General features: G+C 43.0%; 1 protein-coding gene across 1 annotated transcript in view; it reads left to right on the top strand.

The window, feature by feature from the left end:
• Positions 1–281: 281 nt before the first annotated feature.
• The window catches only part of cdh5 (cadherin 5), a 39726-nt gene continuing 19554 nt past the window's right edge, over positions 282–20453 (top strand). Inside the window, exons 1-9 of the mRNA XM_030442138.1 lie at positions 282–1287; positions 13388–13627; positions 13961–14240; positions 15026–15142; positions 15336–15503; positions 15643–15824; positions 18171–18275; positions 18975–19117; positions 19202–19335. Of these exons, the coding sequence (XP_030297998.1) occupies positions 13388–13627; positions 13961–14240; positions 15026–15142; positions 15336–15503; positions 15643–15824; positions 18171–18275; positions 18975–19117; positions 19202–19335 (1369 nt within the window). The 5' untranslated portion in view covers positions 282–1287. The remainder of the gene's footprint in view (positions 1288–13387; positions 13628–13960; positions 14241–15025; positions 15143–15335; positions 15504–15642; positions 15825–18170; positions 18276–18974; positions 19118–19201; positions 19336–20453) is intronic.

Raw genomic sequence — 20453 nt, 5'->3', positions numbered from 1 at the left:
CTCATCTCATTTACCGGCTTAGACAAGATCTCACTGTCAGATACACTCACACACACACACACTCGCCCGCCGAAGTCTGAAATATTTACTAGCCTCATGTGGGGAAATCTCTCGGGATTATCCCCAATAACCTGTTTAACTTAATCCTTATCTCACACACATGAATAATAAATCTCCTTCCCCCCTACTCTCCGTCTCTCTCTCTCTCTCTCTCTCTCTCTCTCCCCTCTCTCTGAGAAGGACTGAGAAGTAACGCCTCTCTCACCTTACTCCCCATCACCCTCCCTCCCTTCTTCTCTCCCTCTCTCTCTCACACACTCACTCCATCTGCTTCATGAACATGAGCCGGCTGCTTCCACTGCCTCTCCGAGCGTCTTTGAGCTGTTTTGACATATGTGCTCCATCTCTGCTCCTCTGCCTCTTTTCTTTTTTCTTGCCATCAGTCCCATACCTCTCTCCATACATCTCTTTCCTCCCCCCCCCCAGCCTCCAGGACAGGAAAAGGAGCGGTAGCGGGGAGCACCAGCGAAGAAGACTGACCACAATAACAGGAAGAGGAAGTGGGCAGTGACCTGTGTGAGGGAGGACTGCGGTCGGACAGCTGCGGTTCAACACTTTTTGGCCGCTGGATGAGGAAAAACCACATCAGAGGCGGCGGAGGGGAAAAAAAGAGCAAGAGCGACTTGAAACCTGTTGGACTCCTGAGGAAAAACCTTCACAACCTGAGGAGAGAAAACAGGGTGATAAAGACTTTTTACAATAAATAATTCAGAGGTGGAGGAACTGGTGTTATTACCTTTTGGGGAAAAGAGAAATCGACCGACTGGAACAGAGTGGAATCTCAGTGATTACCTGCTGAGTGAACTCTGGTTATTTTTTTTGTTCCTCTGTAGGTTTTTTTTCTTCTTTTGAAATCCAATTCTGGGATAGAGACTTATCTTATTATCTGCTCCACAGTTGAGAAAAGGAATTGCACAGAAACCTGGTGAGCCACGAGAGAAATCTCTGCCCGTACACCTGCTGCTCTCCTCCAACGTCAGAAAAAGAAAGGCAGCAGACGAAAAAGAAGCCGGAGTGCTGAAGAGACAGTTGAATCAGGAGGTGGTTTCACTCCCCGTTGAGCACACGACCACCTACCAGCCACAAATTTCCACCACAGCCTGCCACATTAATAACGCATAACCCCACTGTGAGTGAGCGGGAGAGCACCTTGAAGGATTTAGGCTTCGATTTGGACCCAAACAAAGATCAGAATATTCTACTTGGCTTGGACTTTCCATCTGTGTGGTGAGTTTTCTTTTCTCTATCATTTCTCTGCAGGGAATCACTGATTGCACAGGTGTGTGTGTGTGTGTGTGTATGTGTGTGTGTGTGTGCTAGACAACAAGTATGTGAGTAGATGTGACGAATGCACGGATACATCCAGGGCTTTTTTTTTTTCTTCTTTTTTTTCTCATTCAGCTAAAATGGGGCTGTGAATTCGAATTCCCCCTTTTTCTGATTCAAAGAAGCGGTGTACAGCAGCACAGCCAGAGAATGTAACCCAGATCCCTTTGAAAAGCGCTCCAGGCTCCTTCCCCAGTCACTCCGGGGTGAAGCGCTCATGAATACCGGTCAAGCTGTCACGAAGACGGCACTGAAATAACTCGGAAATCATGGTTATAATCCCCTTTACAGGACAGGCTGTCGACCACCGTCACTGCGCCGCACATACGTTACGCCAATGATCTCGGACAGCTCGGTGTAGATTTGAATGCTGTAATTGAGCGCTGCCTCCCCCCCCCCCCCCAAACCCCCAGAGGCTAGACTGTCATTCTTGAAAACAGACTGCTGTGACCATTAAGATGATGCAAGATGATCTGTGGACACAGGAGGGAAACAATTCAACAGCAGACTGAATCCACCAGGAGTTCTTCAGTCGCATTGAAGAAAAAACGTTTTTTTATTTCTGCAACCGTCAAGTTGATGTTAAGTTGGTGTGGCTGTAAAAAATAGTGATGACGCCTTTTAATAATTCCATCTTGTCAGTTGAATGGTGCCATATTGCCGGCTTTTCATACACAATTAGTTTAATATGTCATTCCTCAACAACACACGGAGAAGTGGCCCGTCTCTAGGATTCTTTCTGTGAAGATGTTTTATCGTTGAGATGCTGTTTTGGAGGTGTTTCTGCTGCTCCAGTCGTCCTTGTTTCCACCTCACAGTGTCACAAGTGTTTATTGTGTGTGATTTCCGTGAAGGGGAACAGTTCCTCTGCAGCGGTGGATTTTCTCTGTGGATCAGGATCCATGGCCCGAAGGGGACAGAGGTGATTTGATTTGGTTGTTACGTTGAAAGCCGTCGATGCAACTAAACCCAGTGGTCTAATTCCTGGAGAGGGAGCTATCAGGGAAAATCCTCTGGGTGCCATCTGGGAGACTTCACCCTCCCACACACACACACACACACACACACACACATACACAAACGCAAGATTCGTGATTAGAGCCATTCATTCATTCAGATATATGTCAGAGTGCTTGACAAGCTGTCCAGCTGTGGCCATGTTAGCACAGCTGAAGTCTCTGATTACAACTGAAAGACCCAGTTAGGGTTTTATTTTCAGTTACTGACCTGTATTCTCTATTTTACAGAACGCAACACACTTGTATTTGAACATGTTTAACTTTAGTTTTCTGAATATTATTAAGTCTTTTTTCTGTCTTTCTTCATTAGGATCTCTGTTAGCTTCCCCAAGGTGGTCGCTAATCTTCCCGGGGTCCTCACGACAAAAACTCAAATTAACATCTCGCTATCAGTAAAACAGGAACACACAATGAAACGTTAAGATAGGAAACAAATTAAATTACTCTGCACTTAATACTTGAAGATTAGAGAGCAAGTCAAATTGCTCCACACATTAATCAACAAGTACAAGAAACCACAAAACAAAAATCAGACAAAAAGATACAAAAACGACAACATCCCGTCCCCAAGGAATGGATTTATAGGGACATACAATCATCTAAATATGTTCATGAGTGAAAAACACATAATTCACATTTCATTTGAAGTTAAGAGGGAAAGATCTACTGAAATGTACAAGGAATCTGGTCCAAAGCTCCATCTCGGTTAAACATGACGGGGTGTGTGAGGAAAACTGACCATATTGGTCAGATTTGTCTTTTTCAGTCCATCAGCAAAAGCCAATCAACACCACCTGCAGATGTGATGTGTTGGTTGAAGATGGAGGCTTGAACAAAAGAGAATGAATCAGCACGTGTGTACTTTCCAATCCGTCAGTATGTTCTAACATAACAAGTGCATCCTAATCCCTCATGTCCTCCTTCCACATTTTCACTATTTGGGGGTCTGCAGTTGGACATTTCGCCCTCAGCAGACAGCAGAGGCAGACAGCTGAGCCAAATCACACGGGCTGGGCTTTAAATTACTTTCAGATGACTGTTGGTCATTACTGTCGGTTTGAAATCTGGCCGACATCCTTCATGACGGCTCACTTTAATAAAATCTGATTTGTCTGATTGCGAGAGAAAATAGAATTAGCTAGAATATGTACGAACACCAATCAGAGCATGAATACACTCTGTGACATGAGAGTGGTGTGTGAGTGTGTGTGTGTGTGTGTGTGTGTGTGTGCGTGTGAGTAGAAGCGGTTCCTGGTGTGACTTGCTGGCAGACAGATTGTTAGAAGCTGCTCTGTGATTAAACCTGTTTTAATCTCAACAACAGACACACAAACACACACACACACACTCACACACACACTACGGCACTCAGTAGTCCAACAACACCACAGATTTGAGGTTGTGAAATAAACAAACGCATGGGTTTAGGGTAGTGGAGTAAAGTAAGCTAAACTGTGTGAAAGACATCATTTTGAGGCAGGCTTTTATGTAACATGACTTTAAGTCTGAAGCTCCGGATGTGTTTATAAGAAAGTGTTGGACAAGATGAACAACACAGGAACGATTTCTCTGATTTTTGGAGCCTTACAAGTATCAACTTTGACCTCTTGAACGCACCATACAGTTGAACAAATCCTTTCTCTGGGGAGCTTCAGCAAATGTCATCGCAGTCAGCCTGCTCCATTATGCAGCAGGCTATCTTGTGTGCAAGTAAAATATGTTGATGTGAGGGTGCTGCTACAGAAACCGTCCTGTGATCACCTAAGTCAACAGGGATCGTCCTCTGAGCATTTAAAGATCAAAAAAAGTAAAAAGTTCATCCTCTGGGGAGCGTTAGGTAGCCAAGATCATCAGCATAGATGTATTTCTTACGTACGGATTCTTTGGTCTAAGCATGCTGACAGAGGTAATGTAAGTTCAGAAGGTCATGATTAACATCTTTGGGAGTCATCCTCTGGGGACTATGAATAATCAGAGCAAATACAAATATGGACAGACGCTTAGACATATAACACAGTGACAACACCTACCGCCGTTTTGAAGTCTTGGGTTTGGCATTACAACTGTCGCCATCTTGTTCTTTCAAGACGGAAGTGACCAAATTTGGACATTTGGAAACTGTTTAGTGATGATATATATTAAGTGAGAAGTAGGGTAATTTTCTCGTAAGCTTACATACAGTGGGACATTAATTTAAAACCATTGGTTTACGACATGCATTAGTTTAACTTTTCAACCAAATTCAACAATACAAGTGGTATCAAGTTAAAACATCGCTTGCATAAGAGTATATGTCTTGTTAATCAAAGAAATGTGTCATTTTTAGAGTTTCTATTTCTGTAAGTAGACATCCAACATTTATAGACACATCAATCAAAGTATGCTTGTGACAATGTTTCCTGCGCTGGCATGAAAATCTTTGTTCTCTGATCAAACTTTTTGTCTTCAAGCTGAAACCAGGCTAGAGTCTCCCCGTGAGCTCAAATTCTTGTTTTTTTGCCTTTGGGTATAGCCACTGGTGAGGATTTGGTTTAAAGGGATGACGTGGACCGCTGAGTCACTGTGCCAATTTGAATGTCACATTTGAATAATTATAAAATAGCTTGAAAATCAGAGGAACATTACCCTTCCTGAGCATGTTGCAAAGTTGTATTTGAGCAGCAGAGAGAAAACACGGCATGCTACTTTGTTTTTTAGGTTTATGTCAAACGCGGTGGAGGCTCAAGTGCCATTAATCAGCATCAAAGATGTGATGAATGAGATCCAAATGATAACATACATTCCTGTTGTCTCCTCGGGTTTCATCACAGTGGACCGAGCTGAATTATATTTTTCAAAACACAAAAAAACGACACAGCCACACTTGTGCCTGAACTTCAACCACCCTTCAGCAACATCCGCCAGGATTATGAAGTCTTGTTGACTCGTTTCTGTGCTTTAGCCTTTGGTTCAGTAAAACTAGGTCAGACCTGTCTGCCAGTCACAAAACATCCCGGAGAATGACAACTGTATCTCTGCTCCTCTGTCACACTCACACACACACACACACACACACACACACACTCCCTAGCCTGCGGACAATGTAAAGATGTAATTACAGATATTCCTGGATGTTATTTATTCTTCATACCTCTGAAAGATGCCTTTGATAAATGATGCCATAAATAACTTTGTATAATCCTGAAGTGAGATTTGCATGCATGGCGCTCACAGTCGAGAAGGAAAATTAAAAATGTGACTAACAACTACCGGCATAAATCAAAAATGACAGGTATGAACAACTATAAACACAAATCTAAACTTAATTTACATCTTCTTGATCATGCTCAATACTCCTGTCACTTTCCATACATCAGTCTGTGTAGCCTCGACTGATTTATAATGATAGGCCAATCTTTCCCTTCAACGTCTGTGGAGAGCAAATCCATAGTCACCTTAGCGACCCACGCATACCTGCCAACACTTCCAATTCCCATGGGCGTCTGCTTATTTGTGATTCGTGTCTCAGTTTCTGTGAGGGATGGGAGGCTACCTGGCAGCTCAATCCAGACGTGGAGGTGAGCATACGCAAACAATCCTGCCTGACGTTTGTTACCCTCCGCTCGCACCCTCCCTCCACTCCCTTCAATTTGCTGCTGAAGATGGATGAAGCGGCTGCCAAGAAGAAGAAAAACGCTTCCAAATTTCAGTCAACATGGTGCGAGACTTTCCTCTGAGTGTTGTCCTGCGTCATTCTACTGCCACTCTTGTGCTTTCTGAAGGGTCTCAAACTCTCACAGTGTTACGATGTGTGATGTTAGTTGTACATTTAGCGTTTGGGTTGCTTTAGTTTGTTGTTTTTTCTATGAAAATAGGACTAATACAAGGTCATTTTACTCTCACTTCTTGTAGTTATTCTATTAGTCGGTGGGTAACTGATATCCGTGGGGGGGCAGGAGAAGAGAAACTGGATAAGAAAGGGAAAGTCCGATGACCCGGTCACTGCTTTGTCCATGATTTCATCCATTTGGAGCGGTTTCTGCTTATTCTTGACCTCTGTCTCTTTCCCAGCACTATTTTCAACTTCTTTATCAGACAAATTGTTGATTTAGCAAGAGTGCTATCAAAAAACATTGCTTTATCACAACAATGGTTTGCATATCTGCAGGCCAGAGCCTTCCGGTTTCCCCTTTTTAGAATGATGAAGAGAGGATACCACTATCCGGTGCTGTGGAGAGGTGTTTTATCTCCACCCCACAGGTGCCGAACGTACAAGCTCGTTGGCTGTCAGTTGTGATCTTTGCGGTGTGTTCAGGAGCAGCTTTTTGGTCGAGACACAGGCGATGTGAGGCGGCCTTTGTTGCAGCTAGTTCTTTGATGTCAGTTTTGTGTGGCCGTGCCCTCAGGCAACAAAACTTCATGGCTAGGCTCAGGAAAACATTGCAAAATATAATGGACATGGTTTAAAAGTCAACTTTGAGTCTGGGTTTCACAGAAAACATGAAGACCAGTCACCCCAGTGAAAGTGCTTTGCTTATTTGACCCATTACCTCAACACTACTTGGATTTTCTCGCTCTTTATACTCTCGCTCTGTTCTCCACAGAACTAATTGGGACCGACTGACTTTGACGAATGCACTGCAGGCAATTTCATAGTCGAAAGTCCTGCTGTTGTACGAAGATTGAAGAGGCTGGGTTGGACTAAAAGGTCTGGTGTATTGGCATGCGTACCCTCCAGACCAATCATCCACCATCTTATAGGGTGCTAACTTTGCTTTTAAGGTGAGGCAAAGAGAGTGTCAGGGATGAAAAAAGAAGAGAGGTGAAGAAGAAAAGGTGAGAAAAGGGAAAAACGCAGGAATGATAGGCAGGAGACAGGAATAGACTGTGTGAAAAACAAGATGCAGTTTTCACCTGAAGCGATTCAGCTGGGGAGGTACGGTAGAAACTTAAGAGGAAGAACAAAATGGTTGAAAGTGCGAGACGGAAAGTCAAGACAAGCAGAGTAAAGAGTGTGAGACGGCAAGAGGCAAAAACCAACAGAGTGAAAGAGAAAAGGACAAAGTGTGACACAGAGAGAAACTAAGAAAGACATGCAGTCAGCAGCTGAATACCAGGAAGGGTGTGGACGCCCGCTAATGATGACCGTTCATTAACACAGCCGTCGGCATTTCCCAGAAGGCATTGTGTTTACACTTCCTGTTGCTGATAAAAGGGGAGGAGTAAGACGTCGGCCGCTGAAGACGGAAATGCACTTTTAAAAAATGCCCTTTTAGGGAAAATAACCCCAGAGGACTTGTCATCGCAGCAATAATTGTGCGCCTGTGTGTAACCGGTCATAGGATGTTACTGTATATGTGTGAGTAAGATGTTGTCCTGTATGTGATGGTGAGGAAACGTCTGGCTGGGTTCTGATTCAGCCTCTCTCCTAAAATTTCAGCGTTCTTTGCTTTGATAAATATTATATCCCAGGATGGCTACAGCCCCAATTAACCAAAACATTATCAATTATTAATCCAGTGAAACTAATATTGCGGAACCCTACCTGCTCAAGAGGACAAACATCCCTGTCATCGGTTTTTCTTTTGTCGTTACCTCTTAGAATAAGAGATAACAATCGAGCATGACAGAATAGGTAGAATACATGTGAACAAGGTTGTTTTTCAAGGTTCAGTTTTCAATTTTTGGTGTAATACCAGTTGCTGTTGCCATGAACAAGGCAGGAGATATTTCGGGGGCTCATTAAAAGAATCCCTGGCTTTGTCACCACACACATGGCTGGAAAGTGTCCCAAGGTGTTCTCAAAAGTATCCAGCGCTGTCACGCTTCAGAACGTTGATATGCCGTGATCCCTCGTCAAAAAATACCCAGTGGTTGCTCACTGACAAATGTTGAAACAGTTCCCAACTACAGTCACCGTCTTGGCAACCATCTCGGCAGTAACTTCACCACAATCCCCCCCTGGACATGAAAGTTATACACATGTGATAAGAATGTGATATGACAGGGTTTTGTAGATGTGTCAGTATATTACGTATGACATGGTGGTTTGCAGAACCAGTACCTGCCAACATTTTATTCAGGTGAAAGGAGAGAAGGGTCACTAAATACTGCATGTACATGCTTAGACATTGTTTTCTTGTAATACTGACAAACTTAGATAAATATAAGTCTCAGTCACGTTTAACCAGTTTAATCGAGAACTTTAATTATCCAGTATTTATCCAAACTTTGACCTTAAAGCCTTAAAAAAATGTTTACTTAAAACACGTTTTCCAAGCTCACATGAGGACCGCTTTCCATGAAAGTCATCTAAGGACCCCTGTGTTTTTGTGAGCCACTACGTGAGAACACACATGTGCGGACAGAACAGGCTGTGATAGCTTTGATTGTTCAGGACAAGTTGAGAGGAAGGATGTTGGGTGACGCGCCGTTAAAACTGCACCGTGAGGAGGACGCTGCAGGACACTGTCAGGAAGCATGTTGGGTCACAAACAGAAGCCATGTCTCACACTTCTGTTGACGCACTTAAATATAAGATTCATCAGTTTTATTTATGTGAGATTGAATGATTTACCAACACGATACAAGTTTAATGGAAGTTAAAAGGAAAAGCTTCTTTTAATTGCCCCTCTCTGTCCTCACATCCTAGTTTTCATGTTGTTGTGGGGCGTCTCGTTATTTTCTCTGGAGGCAGTTGATGGCGACATAGCCAATTTTGATTTGTTGGATATGGCCAGAATTTAGTTTAAACCATTTAAAACGAGCGCGAAGAAACAAAAGTATTGAGTTCATGTCAAAGAAATATGTGCCCCTGTAGTTTCAGCTGGGAGATGTAAAAATGGTAAAAAGTGCTACTTTACTCTAATAAGTAAATAATGGTACACTTTTTCCACACCGTAATGAAAAGAAAAATATAACCATACACTGTCTGAATTCCAGTTTCTCTCATTTATCGAACTAAGATGAACTTAACTGCCCCATTAACCCAGCAAGCTCAAACTTCAACTCGAAATTAGCTAAATAAAACTCACCAAAACGTGTTGGTTCGTCCTTCTACAATCACCTCAGGTTTGGTTGAATTATATCCTCAATTGACTTAGTATGATTTGAAATAATTCCAGCTCTAAAAGCCTATTTTGTCTGTTGCTAATGCCAAACTGCCGGGTCTTTTGTCTTCCTGATCGAAACCACTGTAAATCACCTCTGTACTTTATGGTAGAGCTGTATAGTGAGCAGCAGTAAGCAGTTATGGTTTCGGAGCTACCTTTGAATTCTGGCCATTTCACCTGCAAGGATTCAGACTTTGCTTCTTTATATAGACTAGGCATCTACAGTAAACCAGTAATTAATGTTTAATAGATTTATAGGGCTCAGAATATCTAATCAGCATGCCAAAATTGACATTTTGTTTGTGACGGTGGCTGAATGGGACGTCTGTTGTTATTTGTACGTTGGGTTCAGGGTTGTGTTTCTGAAGTGCCGAGGAATGATTGCAGAAAATAAATTAGATTGCGAACAAGCAACAACATATGAGAGGCTCAGTGTGAACTGATGAAAGACATCAATGTGTCAAGTTAATTAAGTGTATACCAGCTGCGTGGCTTTGAATAAGCAAAATCCCACACTGTAACTAAATGTGACATGTAAACGAGTGCCAAAAGGTGCTTTTGAAGTGAAGAGTGAGATCAAAGTGTTGATGTAAAAGAAGGACAGTAACGAGTGAGATTAAGGTATTAAATGGCGAAATGATGTCATCACTTTCTGTTTATTACCAGAGATTTGGGATCCGCAATCAGAAAAGAACGGCACCAAACTATCTGTGGCCATTCACACTTCTGCTCAAGTCCACAGTAAATTGCAATAAAGGACGATTCACTTCTGCGTAATTAATTACTGTCCCGAAAAGAAACCCAACAAAGAAAAAACACAAGGGGAAAAATATAAAACTCAAACAAAAGCATGTGAAGTAAAGGCCAAAAAGCACTGTTGAGTCTTTTGTTTGAGCTGATTTGCGGGGAGCCGTGTGAAGAGGTCAGGGGAGGTCAGCAGAATACGAGATTAGGCCATTAGAGGGAGAAGACTTTGTGCCGGTATAATCCCCTCATCGTAATCTCTCTTTCTCCCTCCCTGCTGCTAATGGCTGGAAGACAATAAAATGCACTAATCTTTCCACTGGGATGGCACGCGGCTCTGCTGAGATATCTCCTGGTGTACAGAGCACATAGACTAAAATGTTTTGAAGATTATTTCCCTGGCATTTCTGCGTTATTAGATAGAGCCCAGTGGGGGGAGACAGGAACCATAGGGGAGACAGAGAGGACAGACAGAGAGGGTGAGACAGTCAGAAAGAAGTTTACCAACTGCTGGTGTTTGTGTGTGTGCGTCTTATACGTTTTATTTTGGTTAAATACTGCTAAAATGGCTTGCAGGCAGGCGCAAGTGATGCAAGGCAGTGAAATGTCTCCAAACTCGTAATCAGTCAAGAGCCATGAACCAGATGAGATGCCAGTTTGGTTTAAATTTTAATGGAAATTCCTCCAAATTTTTTTCCTTCAACAGGAGTGAAACCCTCGCCTGAGGACAATTTAATCTGTCTTTATCGAGGAAATCGATATTGCGAGTTGTTTGCGTGTTACATCGCGCAGCGCATCAGTGATGTTCATGATGTAACAAACACCACTGATGTAGTGAGAACTATCCTTTACGTAGAGAAGAAGCGAGACAGCCTTTGCAGTCAACTGTGTATGAATCCACGGCTGGTTTGAAACATATGTCAGCTTATCATTGTTCAAATAGTCTCAGATAGACTTTCATGTTCCTGTTGAGTTTTCTGATCACCTGACTTTTCCTGTGATGCGGCTGAAAGGTTACTTTTTTGGGGGTTTGAGTGAACAATCATGTTCTTTCAACAAAATCGCCAGGATAGTTGTTGGTAATGTGTAATGTCTCTACCATCAGCTGATGTGTTGATACTCTACGTATCTTTATGTCCAATTATCAGTTTTGCGTTATGACAAGGGTTAGGGTTAGAAAATTTGGGGCTTAAAACATCACCTCTAAAATGTCTCAACATCTTGTTAAATGTATCCAGCGGTGTCACCCTTACAAATGTTGAAACACTGCCTCAAACAGTGGTCGCTGGCTTGGACATTGACAGCTCATAAAACGTGTATTCTCAACGTCATAGACTACGTACTGCAGAAATATTGACGCGTATGACATGTACAAATTTGCACATAAAAGTAAAATGCCGACACATTATTCAGGCGAATGGGATGGTACTTTGTGAACTTTGGTGACCTCCCCCTTGTGCCATCATCAGGTCAATATTCAATTCATCCAATACTTTTGTTTCCCTCTGCAACAGCTGGTTTTCGTTTGCATCAAACATTGTCGCTTTACTGATCTGCTGATGTGTTTTTTCAAGTCAGTCAGTGCGTTTACATGACACTCAAGAAAACCGAATTACTGTGTTAGTCCGACTATGATCGGATCTTTAAGATGCATGTATACACCTCAGTCTGACTAAAATCGGACCGGATCGGATTTCTCATAGTCGAATTAAAACACCCACATTATTCGATTGAAAGTCGCATTACTCCTGCATGTATACGTTCCAGCAGATCGGATCGAATTTTGCGTTCTGCGCAGGCGCAAGATTTTTTTCCCCGGGGCTGTGAGCCGGAAGTAGATGGACGGCGGCGGCGGCTTTCCTCCGTAATCACCGCAAGAAAGAGCGCCATTGTGCACCTAGTTTGTGTATTTGTCATGTACACCATATACGAAATTTACAAAGATGTAGCTTCGTCTCGCTCTTCGTACGCCATCTTTCTTGAATGCCGAGGCAGCTGGTGACGTAAAGAGGTCAGCAGGAGGTGGCTCTGTTACCACTAGTTGAAATGGGTACAGCACCACCTAGTGTACCGGGGTATGACATGCTCCGGCCCAATAATCCGATTTTCTCACCGGCATGTATACTCGGACAATTGCAGTTGTCTGATTGAGTAGCATAGTCGAACTATGGCTGTAATCTGACTAATATGTGCATGTAAACGCACTGAATGATCTCAAAAAGCTAAATCCACCGGGAATGTGGATTTGCTTATTTGTTTTGGCCAAGTCGCCAGATTGAGATTCAACCTTTATTGCTGACCATGTCTGGATGTGTTTGATTCACCGGAGCCGTTTGTGTTGGGCCCCTCGTTGTGCAAGCTCCGCTGTTAAGTTCTGTCGGAACCATTGCATTTGACTTGAAAAATAGCGTTCAAAGCTGACACAATAATCCTGTAATTCAAGAAATGGTATCAACAACAAAGCCCTCTCTGTTCTGTACCCAACCCCTTTCTTTTCCCCCCTCATTTTTATGTGCTGTATTGAAGGAAGAAAAAAGGAAATACCAATCAAAAATGTAAAATGTCAACCAGTCCCTTTATGGTAAATGCCCTTTTTCTAATGGCTGATAAAGACAGACATCCTAAGTGGTTTTAATGTCAGCTCCTCTCTCCGTCTCTGTCTTCGCGCCTCTGTCTGTCCGTCTCGTTCTCTTTCTGTCTCTCTCTCTCGATGCACCAGTGGGTCAGGACCTAAAATGGGTCACAGGCCTATGTTTAATGGATCCCCACATGGCCACAGTAGTGAAATTCCTCAGCCCAGGTCCCATGATGAGAGGCTAAATGTTTCATTTGGGTCCCAGGCTGAAAAGGTTTAAGAGCCCTGGTCCTAAATGATAGCTAGACCTCGAGCTCAGCGGCGGCCTGTAAGGGGACGGCGAGTCCTTGGCCTTCACTCTGAGTCACACCCTGGCACAGTGAAGGGGTCTGTCCACGGCTGATAAGTGGTTTTAATGTGATCTCCTCTCTCCTTCTTTTGCTCCCTCTCTCATTCCCACTCCCTCCATATTCATCTCGGACTCGCCTCTTCCCTCTCTCTCACCCTTATTCATGCTTTTTATCCCTCTCCCTCCTCTCATTTCCCTCATCCCTCCTTACTTTCACTCCCAGATGATGGCTCTGCTCCAGCTGTTGACTATGGGGCTTATGGCCACCGTAGCCTGGTGCGTTTTACCTGCGGTTGCTGAGGATTCGGGCCTTCCTGTGCTGGAAGCAGAGAAGCTAGGCCCTGTTGACATTGTGAAGAAGGAGTCTCATCCTGTCCTGATCAGGCAGAAGAGACATTGGATCTGGAACTCTCTCTACGTTGAGGAAGAGAAACCGGCGCCCATCCCCTACAAGATAGGACAGGTAAGTTAACATCACTAACGCAAGAATCCTCCTTATGTTTCTGGTCTAATTCCTGGGCCCGGCTTACATAGTTTACTCTTTAAATGCTCAGTAATCTACTTGCCATGGCTGTCTGAAGGGAAGGCACATGTATATTTTTGTCGCTTTCATTCAGTTTGATGTTGTTTCATGCCAAGAATCTGGGGCATTAACTTGTTGCTAACCAGCTCTTTGATGAATATCTGAGTGTTTCTGCTAGAATACTCTGGTTTATTTGTGGAGATCCGCTGGTTGGCTGTTGATTTGAGTCCTCGCTCCAGTCAGCTGTATTCATTTTTCTTTTTTCTCTCACAGTTGAAGTCGAGCCAGTCGCTGGGGGTGAGGAGTTTTGAAATCGAAGGTGAAGGAGCAAACTCCATCTTCACTGTGGATGAGAAAGGAGACCTGTTCGTCACCAGATCTCTGGACAGAGAGGAGAAGAGCAAGTACCATTTGACCGCCAGGATGTACGATGGGAACAAGAAGTTGATAGAGGATTCTGGAGACTTTGAAGTCCAGGTGACGGATATCAATGACAACATGCCTGTTTTCCCCGGAGCGTATAAAGGATCTATCATGGAGAGATCACCGATAGGTGAGTTGGGTGGACTTATTTGAAAATGATCAACTTCAAGGTGTGATTGAATGAGGCAAATCAAATTTATTTGTAGAACTCTTTGTTATATTCCCAATCGGATATCATCGTGTTGCTGTTTTTCCTGGAACAACATAATTAGTGTTTGGCCAGGACCATCACTGCAACTGCAATCGTGTTTTTAAAATATCATCACTGTCATAACTCAAGGAAAAATACATATATATGGGAGAGAGAAGTTATCCCATACAACACGTATCGTAAGCCTAATTTAAAGGGTATCTTTTAACCCAAACATGTTTTCCCAACCCTGACCCTGAATGTCTTTTGACTTGACTACAAACAACGCTAATGCAATGATTACATACACGGCGTTCTGCGACCAGCCGAACCTCTATGAGAAAACAGGCACGCTAAAAACACAAATGACAGCGTTTCCATGACAATAAATGAAGCAAATTCTTCATGTACAAAGTTTCCGTCGCTGCGTGTGTTTGACATTTACTACTGAGTGGTTCTTTAGATTAAAAATAGACTGGGCATTTTTGAAAGGCTGGCAAAAATGAAACATAATGTCAACACCTGTCACAATCATTAGCACACCCCTCTGTGAAAAAAGCCACATTGCTGACTTAAATAACACAGTTTTAGCACATAATCACAATGCATTAATCAGTCAGACAGCCATGATGTTCAATATGTATCCAGCTGCTGAAAACTCTTAACGCTGCGGCAGGATGTGTTATTGACGATACACGTTCTCTGTAACATTTCTGTTTTTTTAGGAACAACGGTAGTTCAGGTGAATGCATCCGATGCAGATGACCCCACCACTGCTAACGGAGAGCTGAGGTACTCTTTGATCCAAGACCTGTCTGCCTTCCAAATCGACACCTTGTCAGGTGAGCTCACTGCACTGACATCCAACATGATATTATCCCACAGCAACATTGTCTTTTGTCTTCCTTAACGAGCTAATGGAGGCGAGGTGTCGATGTACGAGTTGTTTTATTCTGGAATATGAGTCCGAGCTGACCTCAGAGATTAACGCCAGCCTTACTGTCTGTCTCTCTCTGTCTCGCTGTCCCTCTGCAGGTTGGATCAGCTGCAAGATAGAAAATCTGGACCGCGAGACCAAGAGTCAGTATGTGGTGGTGGTCAAAGCTCAGGACATGAGAGGAAAGGCCTCTGGCAGCACAGCCACCACCTCTGTCACCATCACCATCAATGACATCAACGACAACATAGCTTCTTTCACCCGGAGTAAGAACCGAGCGCTAGAGCGACACGACAATCTGTGGTTACGATTAAGAGATGTGTAACAAGTTTCTCTCCGGGCGAGATTACAATCATAACATTTTCTTTTCTTGACCTATACTGTCACTGTCTCTTCTATCTGCAGGGGTGTACGAGATGCCCGTTCGTGAGGACCACAGTGTGACTAAGGAGATAGGCACTCTGGAGTTGGAGGACAGAGATCTGATTGACAACAAAGAACCCCTCTTCACAATCCCAAATGACCTAACCCACATTTTTGCTATTGAACGCAATGATGACAAGAATGGCAAACTTATGCTCAAAAAGGTAGGAGGCTCTCGTGGCAACGAATGAGTAGACGATCTCAAGACTAGCGCTGGTTTAAAGTCGTGACTCAGCCCTTGTGTTTCTTTCTTTTGGTGTGGCAAGTTGCTTTTCTTCGGTAGTTGGGATACTTCCAGACATTTAACCTCTCTGCCTTTTGTGAATTTGTGCCATGATTGCTGTCCACAATTTGTGATAGAGTTGAGCAGGGCTTTACAATCGTTTTTTTTGTCCAACACACTCCCACAGAGTGGATGAGGGGCTCAAGTACCTCTTCATTTTACCTCTCTGAAAAGCGTGACGGCTTCATGTCTGTATTGGATAGTACTTTGCAGCAGAGAACACTCAGCTGATGTGGTTGTTCACTGGCAAGTATGAATCCAAATATTGAAAAGATTAAAAATATAGATTTTTAGGCCTTCTGCATTTCTTTTCTTCAACACTTTAGCATGTTTCCATTCATGCTACTGTTCTCCCATTTTAAGTGGCAAAAATGGGACATCAGCCACTTTTATACTACTTTCAGTGGACCTGTTGGCTTTTGAGACAACTAATGTTCTCCAGATTAACATTGAACCATTTTTTTTACCCAGTTTGTTGCCCTATTTTAGTTTTTCAAATTCAATGAGCTACTCCACAGTCTCTCCAAGTACACACTAGAGTATGGGTTGCTCAGTGTAATTCAGAATTAAATGAAAGTGGTTGATGTAGTGCAACCTTATTGCCAGAATAGATATAAAAGGAACCTTTCTGCAAATCACTGATATGTTGATACTTTTGTTGACCTATTTTGTCATATACCTGACCACCGTTTAGCGCTGTGAAACGATTGTTTTTTGGCTTAAAATACCTGATCCTGCCCCCACGTTACATTAAAAACACCAGGCAGGAAGTCGTCCCATGGTCTCCTTGAAAGGATCCAATTGGTTTCACACTTATAAATCAATCAGTGGCTTGGCAGCCTTCTCAGCTGTTATCACGGTAACTCCCACCTGCCGATGTGAAAGTCAGGTCATAATCATGTAATGTCAAGGTGAAATTGAGCTAATTTGCGCTAATGTCAGCATGGTACATAATTCGCACGTACAAATTTACAGTTATTCTGGCAGTGGAATACTCTCACTCCCTACAAATTATGCCAACAATTACATGGAAAAATTCAAATTCCAAAGTCAAATGTGAGATTTTCTGACGGGACAATGATGCCCAACATGGTATTCAAACCCTAAACTCTTGGCCTCCTTCTGGTTTGGGAGAACTATTCCCGCCGGCAGGAACTCTAGCAGGTTTTAACACGACTGGATTGTGCTCTTCTGATAAAGTATTTAGGACATCACAGAGCTGAAAACGTATTCTAATGAAATGAGCTCCGTAATAGCTTGTACTCACGCTGGCCTGGAATCGAATCGCACCACAATCTTCTCCCCTCAGCTCTGCAGCCCTTCTCATCTTTCTCACCGGCTGTGTTTACATGTACAGAGTAAGCCAGCTATCAGCCACACTGCGGTTAAGGTCTTATTCTTGTTAAGCTGTTTACACACGCCTTTGATAGCCTGCGACTGAGTATCCCTGTTTCCATGAATAATCCAGTTAACAGAATATGTCTACCTGTGGTGTCCCATCCACAGATAAAACAGTCCGCCAGAAACAACATTTAAGTGAGCAGGTTATTCCTAATACAGGGGGAAGAAATGATAAGAAGAAATGTGACAGTAAGCAGAGCTCACTGCTGTGTATTTGTTGACGTGAAAATGTATCTGTAACACTGCGCGAGTCTCAATTTGTGCGGATGTATTTCGGTGCACGGTGCGTTTAACGTGGAGGAAGAAGTTGGCATTTGAATGTGTCTCCTAAATCCCAGAATATGAGCTTAACCAGGTTGTTTCCACCGGGTTGTTACATTTAGAAGCCTTTTTACACCTGCTGTCCTCGGCGAACAGGTGTAAATGCTCCGAGGATGGAGATAGGGAAACGCATCCGAGCGTGTAGAAAATAAAGTGCAAATGCAGCGTGTTCCTCGCTCTGAAAGACAGGTGCGAGATACGTGAAAATACCTCAGAGGATGGAGCCAACTATGGAAACAACTGAACTTCATAAAGAAACGGACTGTGACGTCGAACAATTTACTTCGTTTAGCGAGAAAGCAGAGAAATTCATGTTTTCCAGCTGCGTAAGATTTAGACTGTATGGACACGAGGTGAATGTTGCCTGTTTGGTTTGTTGTTTGTGAAATCAACCTTTCATATTTAGATCTTATTTGTCAGTAGAGGGTCTCAATGTTTTGCACATCACATACGTATTTTGATGTTTTGGACTGAATTCCCTTTCACCTCTCTCTGGGATCTTCAGGCTCTGGACTACGAGACGAAGAGCACCTACACTTTCTCCGTCCAGGTGCGAGAAGACATGCACTTAAAAGCCGACAACTTTAACAGCGCCGTCACCAGTGCCCAGGTAAATATCTGGCAGGACATCTGGTTCTAAGTTATCGTCCAGGAAAGCTGTCGACTGCTTTTCATTCAATTTTTATTAAAGCAGGAATGAAGGAAATATAGTCGGCCACAGCCGCGTGCAACATAACGCAACTGAGCAGTCAATGATTCGGAAACTGAAGGCTATTTGATTGAAAATATAATATTAATTATTAACTTATATATCTTTCATGCCTCAGTCAGTCATGAAATCTTAAAATTTAGTTATACAGTGAAGCCACATATTATTCTTTTTCACAGTCAAGTAACAGCATAGTCATTCTACACTATTATTAAATAATTTGCTGCTTAATTTGCAGATTTCTTTCTTGTTTTTTCGGCCTCCAGAGCCCAAAAGATTTGAGGATAATTTGCTGCAGCAAGTCTGATATCAAGTAATTTGATCTAAAACGCAGCTATTTTCTCTTATTTCAAACTTTTTTTCACTCACCAGACTCAGAGATGTTTTTTTATCTAGACTGAAGCAGCTTATTCCAACATTTCTCCTCAGATACAGTCTTGCAGCATGGACAGATAATACTCTAGAATCAACTCAGTTTCTCCTCAAATTCAGTGTTTATTTCTAGATATTATATATTCCTGAGCAGAGGAGTAGAGTCTTAGCTAACAGGTCTGAGTCCCGATAAGACTTAACGTTGACCAAATGATTTTAAATTGACAGATAGTCATCAAGGTGTTGGATGTGGACGAGCCACCGGTCTTCTCCCAGGAAATCTACACTTTCTCTGTGGAGGAGGAAAGCATCGTGGGCAACATCGGACGAGTCACAGCCAAAGATCCCGACGCAGCCAACAAGCAGATACGGTACGATATTGCGCAAACATCTACGGAGAACAAATAATGTCGCTGCCTGAGCCTGCACACTGATCTCCTCCTCCCTCTCTCCAGGTACTCCATCTTAGACGACGACTGTCCCATCGCTATCCACCCGTTCTCAGGCCAGCTGTCCACCAAGAGGACGCTGGACCGAGAGATGGAGGCCACACACGTGTTTCAAGTTAGGGCTCAGGAGGAGCCAAGTGGTACGTCACCCACTCATTTATTCATCCTGTTTCCTTTAAACAATAGAACCTCAGATAAAGAATTAAAGCCATGTGTGTTCTCAAACAAAGCATACAGGGAGGGAGTCAGAGGGGCCAAAAAAGACGGTGTGTTCTCACCGAGCAGCTCCTCTGGATTTATTGAGGGATGGGAGTGTAACACGTTAACAAGGATTTTTTTACAGATTTAATATATTGCCTCAACACCTGGTCGACCCACACGGGAAGGAGAGAGCAAGCAGGAAAATCACATTAGTGGCTTTCTTTGCTCACTTGCAGCTTCCAAACCAAAACTATATATTTTTAGACTTGCAGTGAATGAAATCCAATGATCTATTTTCGGGGCTTGTCACGATGTTTAAGGAGCACAATGGTCCCCAGAGCTTGACAAGGTCCCTGATATACAGTACATGTACTGTACTAAAGATAGTTTCAAAAATCTCAGTACAAGAGAGCCACGCGTTTTATCAAAAAAGATGCGTATTCAAAAAACGGCGTCAGTGATGTAGAATAAATGTTAAAGCTGCTTTGATGTGACGAAAAAAAAAAAAAGCTGCCAAACAAAAAGATCACAAATAGAAATCCTTTCAGTCGCTTGACCTTAATCAGCTCCATCAAACACAGAGACGCACGCAGCTGATCAGCATTGTGGCAAAGCGGTCGCATCTCTTCATTAAGGTAAAGACAAACACGCCTGAACTGAGTCGCATAAAGAGAACGCTTCAAAAGAGCTCGGAGACGTTGTAAGAATGATTTTGCGTGTGACTTATGAGTGGGATTTCTGAATATTTGCAAAAACAAGTAAGTGAGAAAAATGGAAAGAAAGAAATACACAAATGTATTCATCGTCTGCCGTTACATATTGAGTCTGACATGTGCATTAAATAAGATCACAAGAGTCGCATGTACGGATGTTTTTGATCCCTCCCACATACGTCTGCACCGAGACTCCCTGTGGACGGCTCACTGAAACGTCTTGCGCGTTTCTTTTCATTATCCCCATTGTCAGAACGCTGTGAGATAGTTAAGACAACTGTATTACAAAGTAAGCCTCTGGAACAAACACACTGCCGTTAACCGTTCGCTGTCGTCTCTCCCCT

The sequence above is a fragment of the Sparus aurata genome, chromosome 15, assembly GCF_900880675.1.
Source record: "Sparus aurata chromosome 15, fSpaAur1.1, whole genome shotgun sequence".
Classification (NCBI taxonomy): domain Eukaryota; kingdom Metazoa; phylum Chordata; class Actinopteri; order Spariformes; family Sparidae; genus Sparus; species Sparus aurata.
Note: the sequence above shows the minus strand (reverse complement) of the source record. Positions and strands in the feature narration are given on the sequence as shown.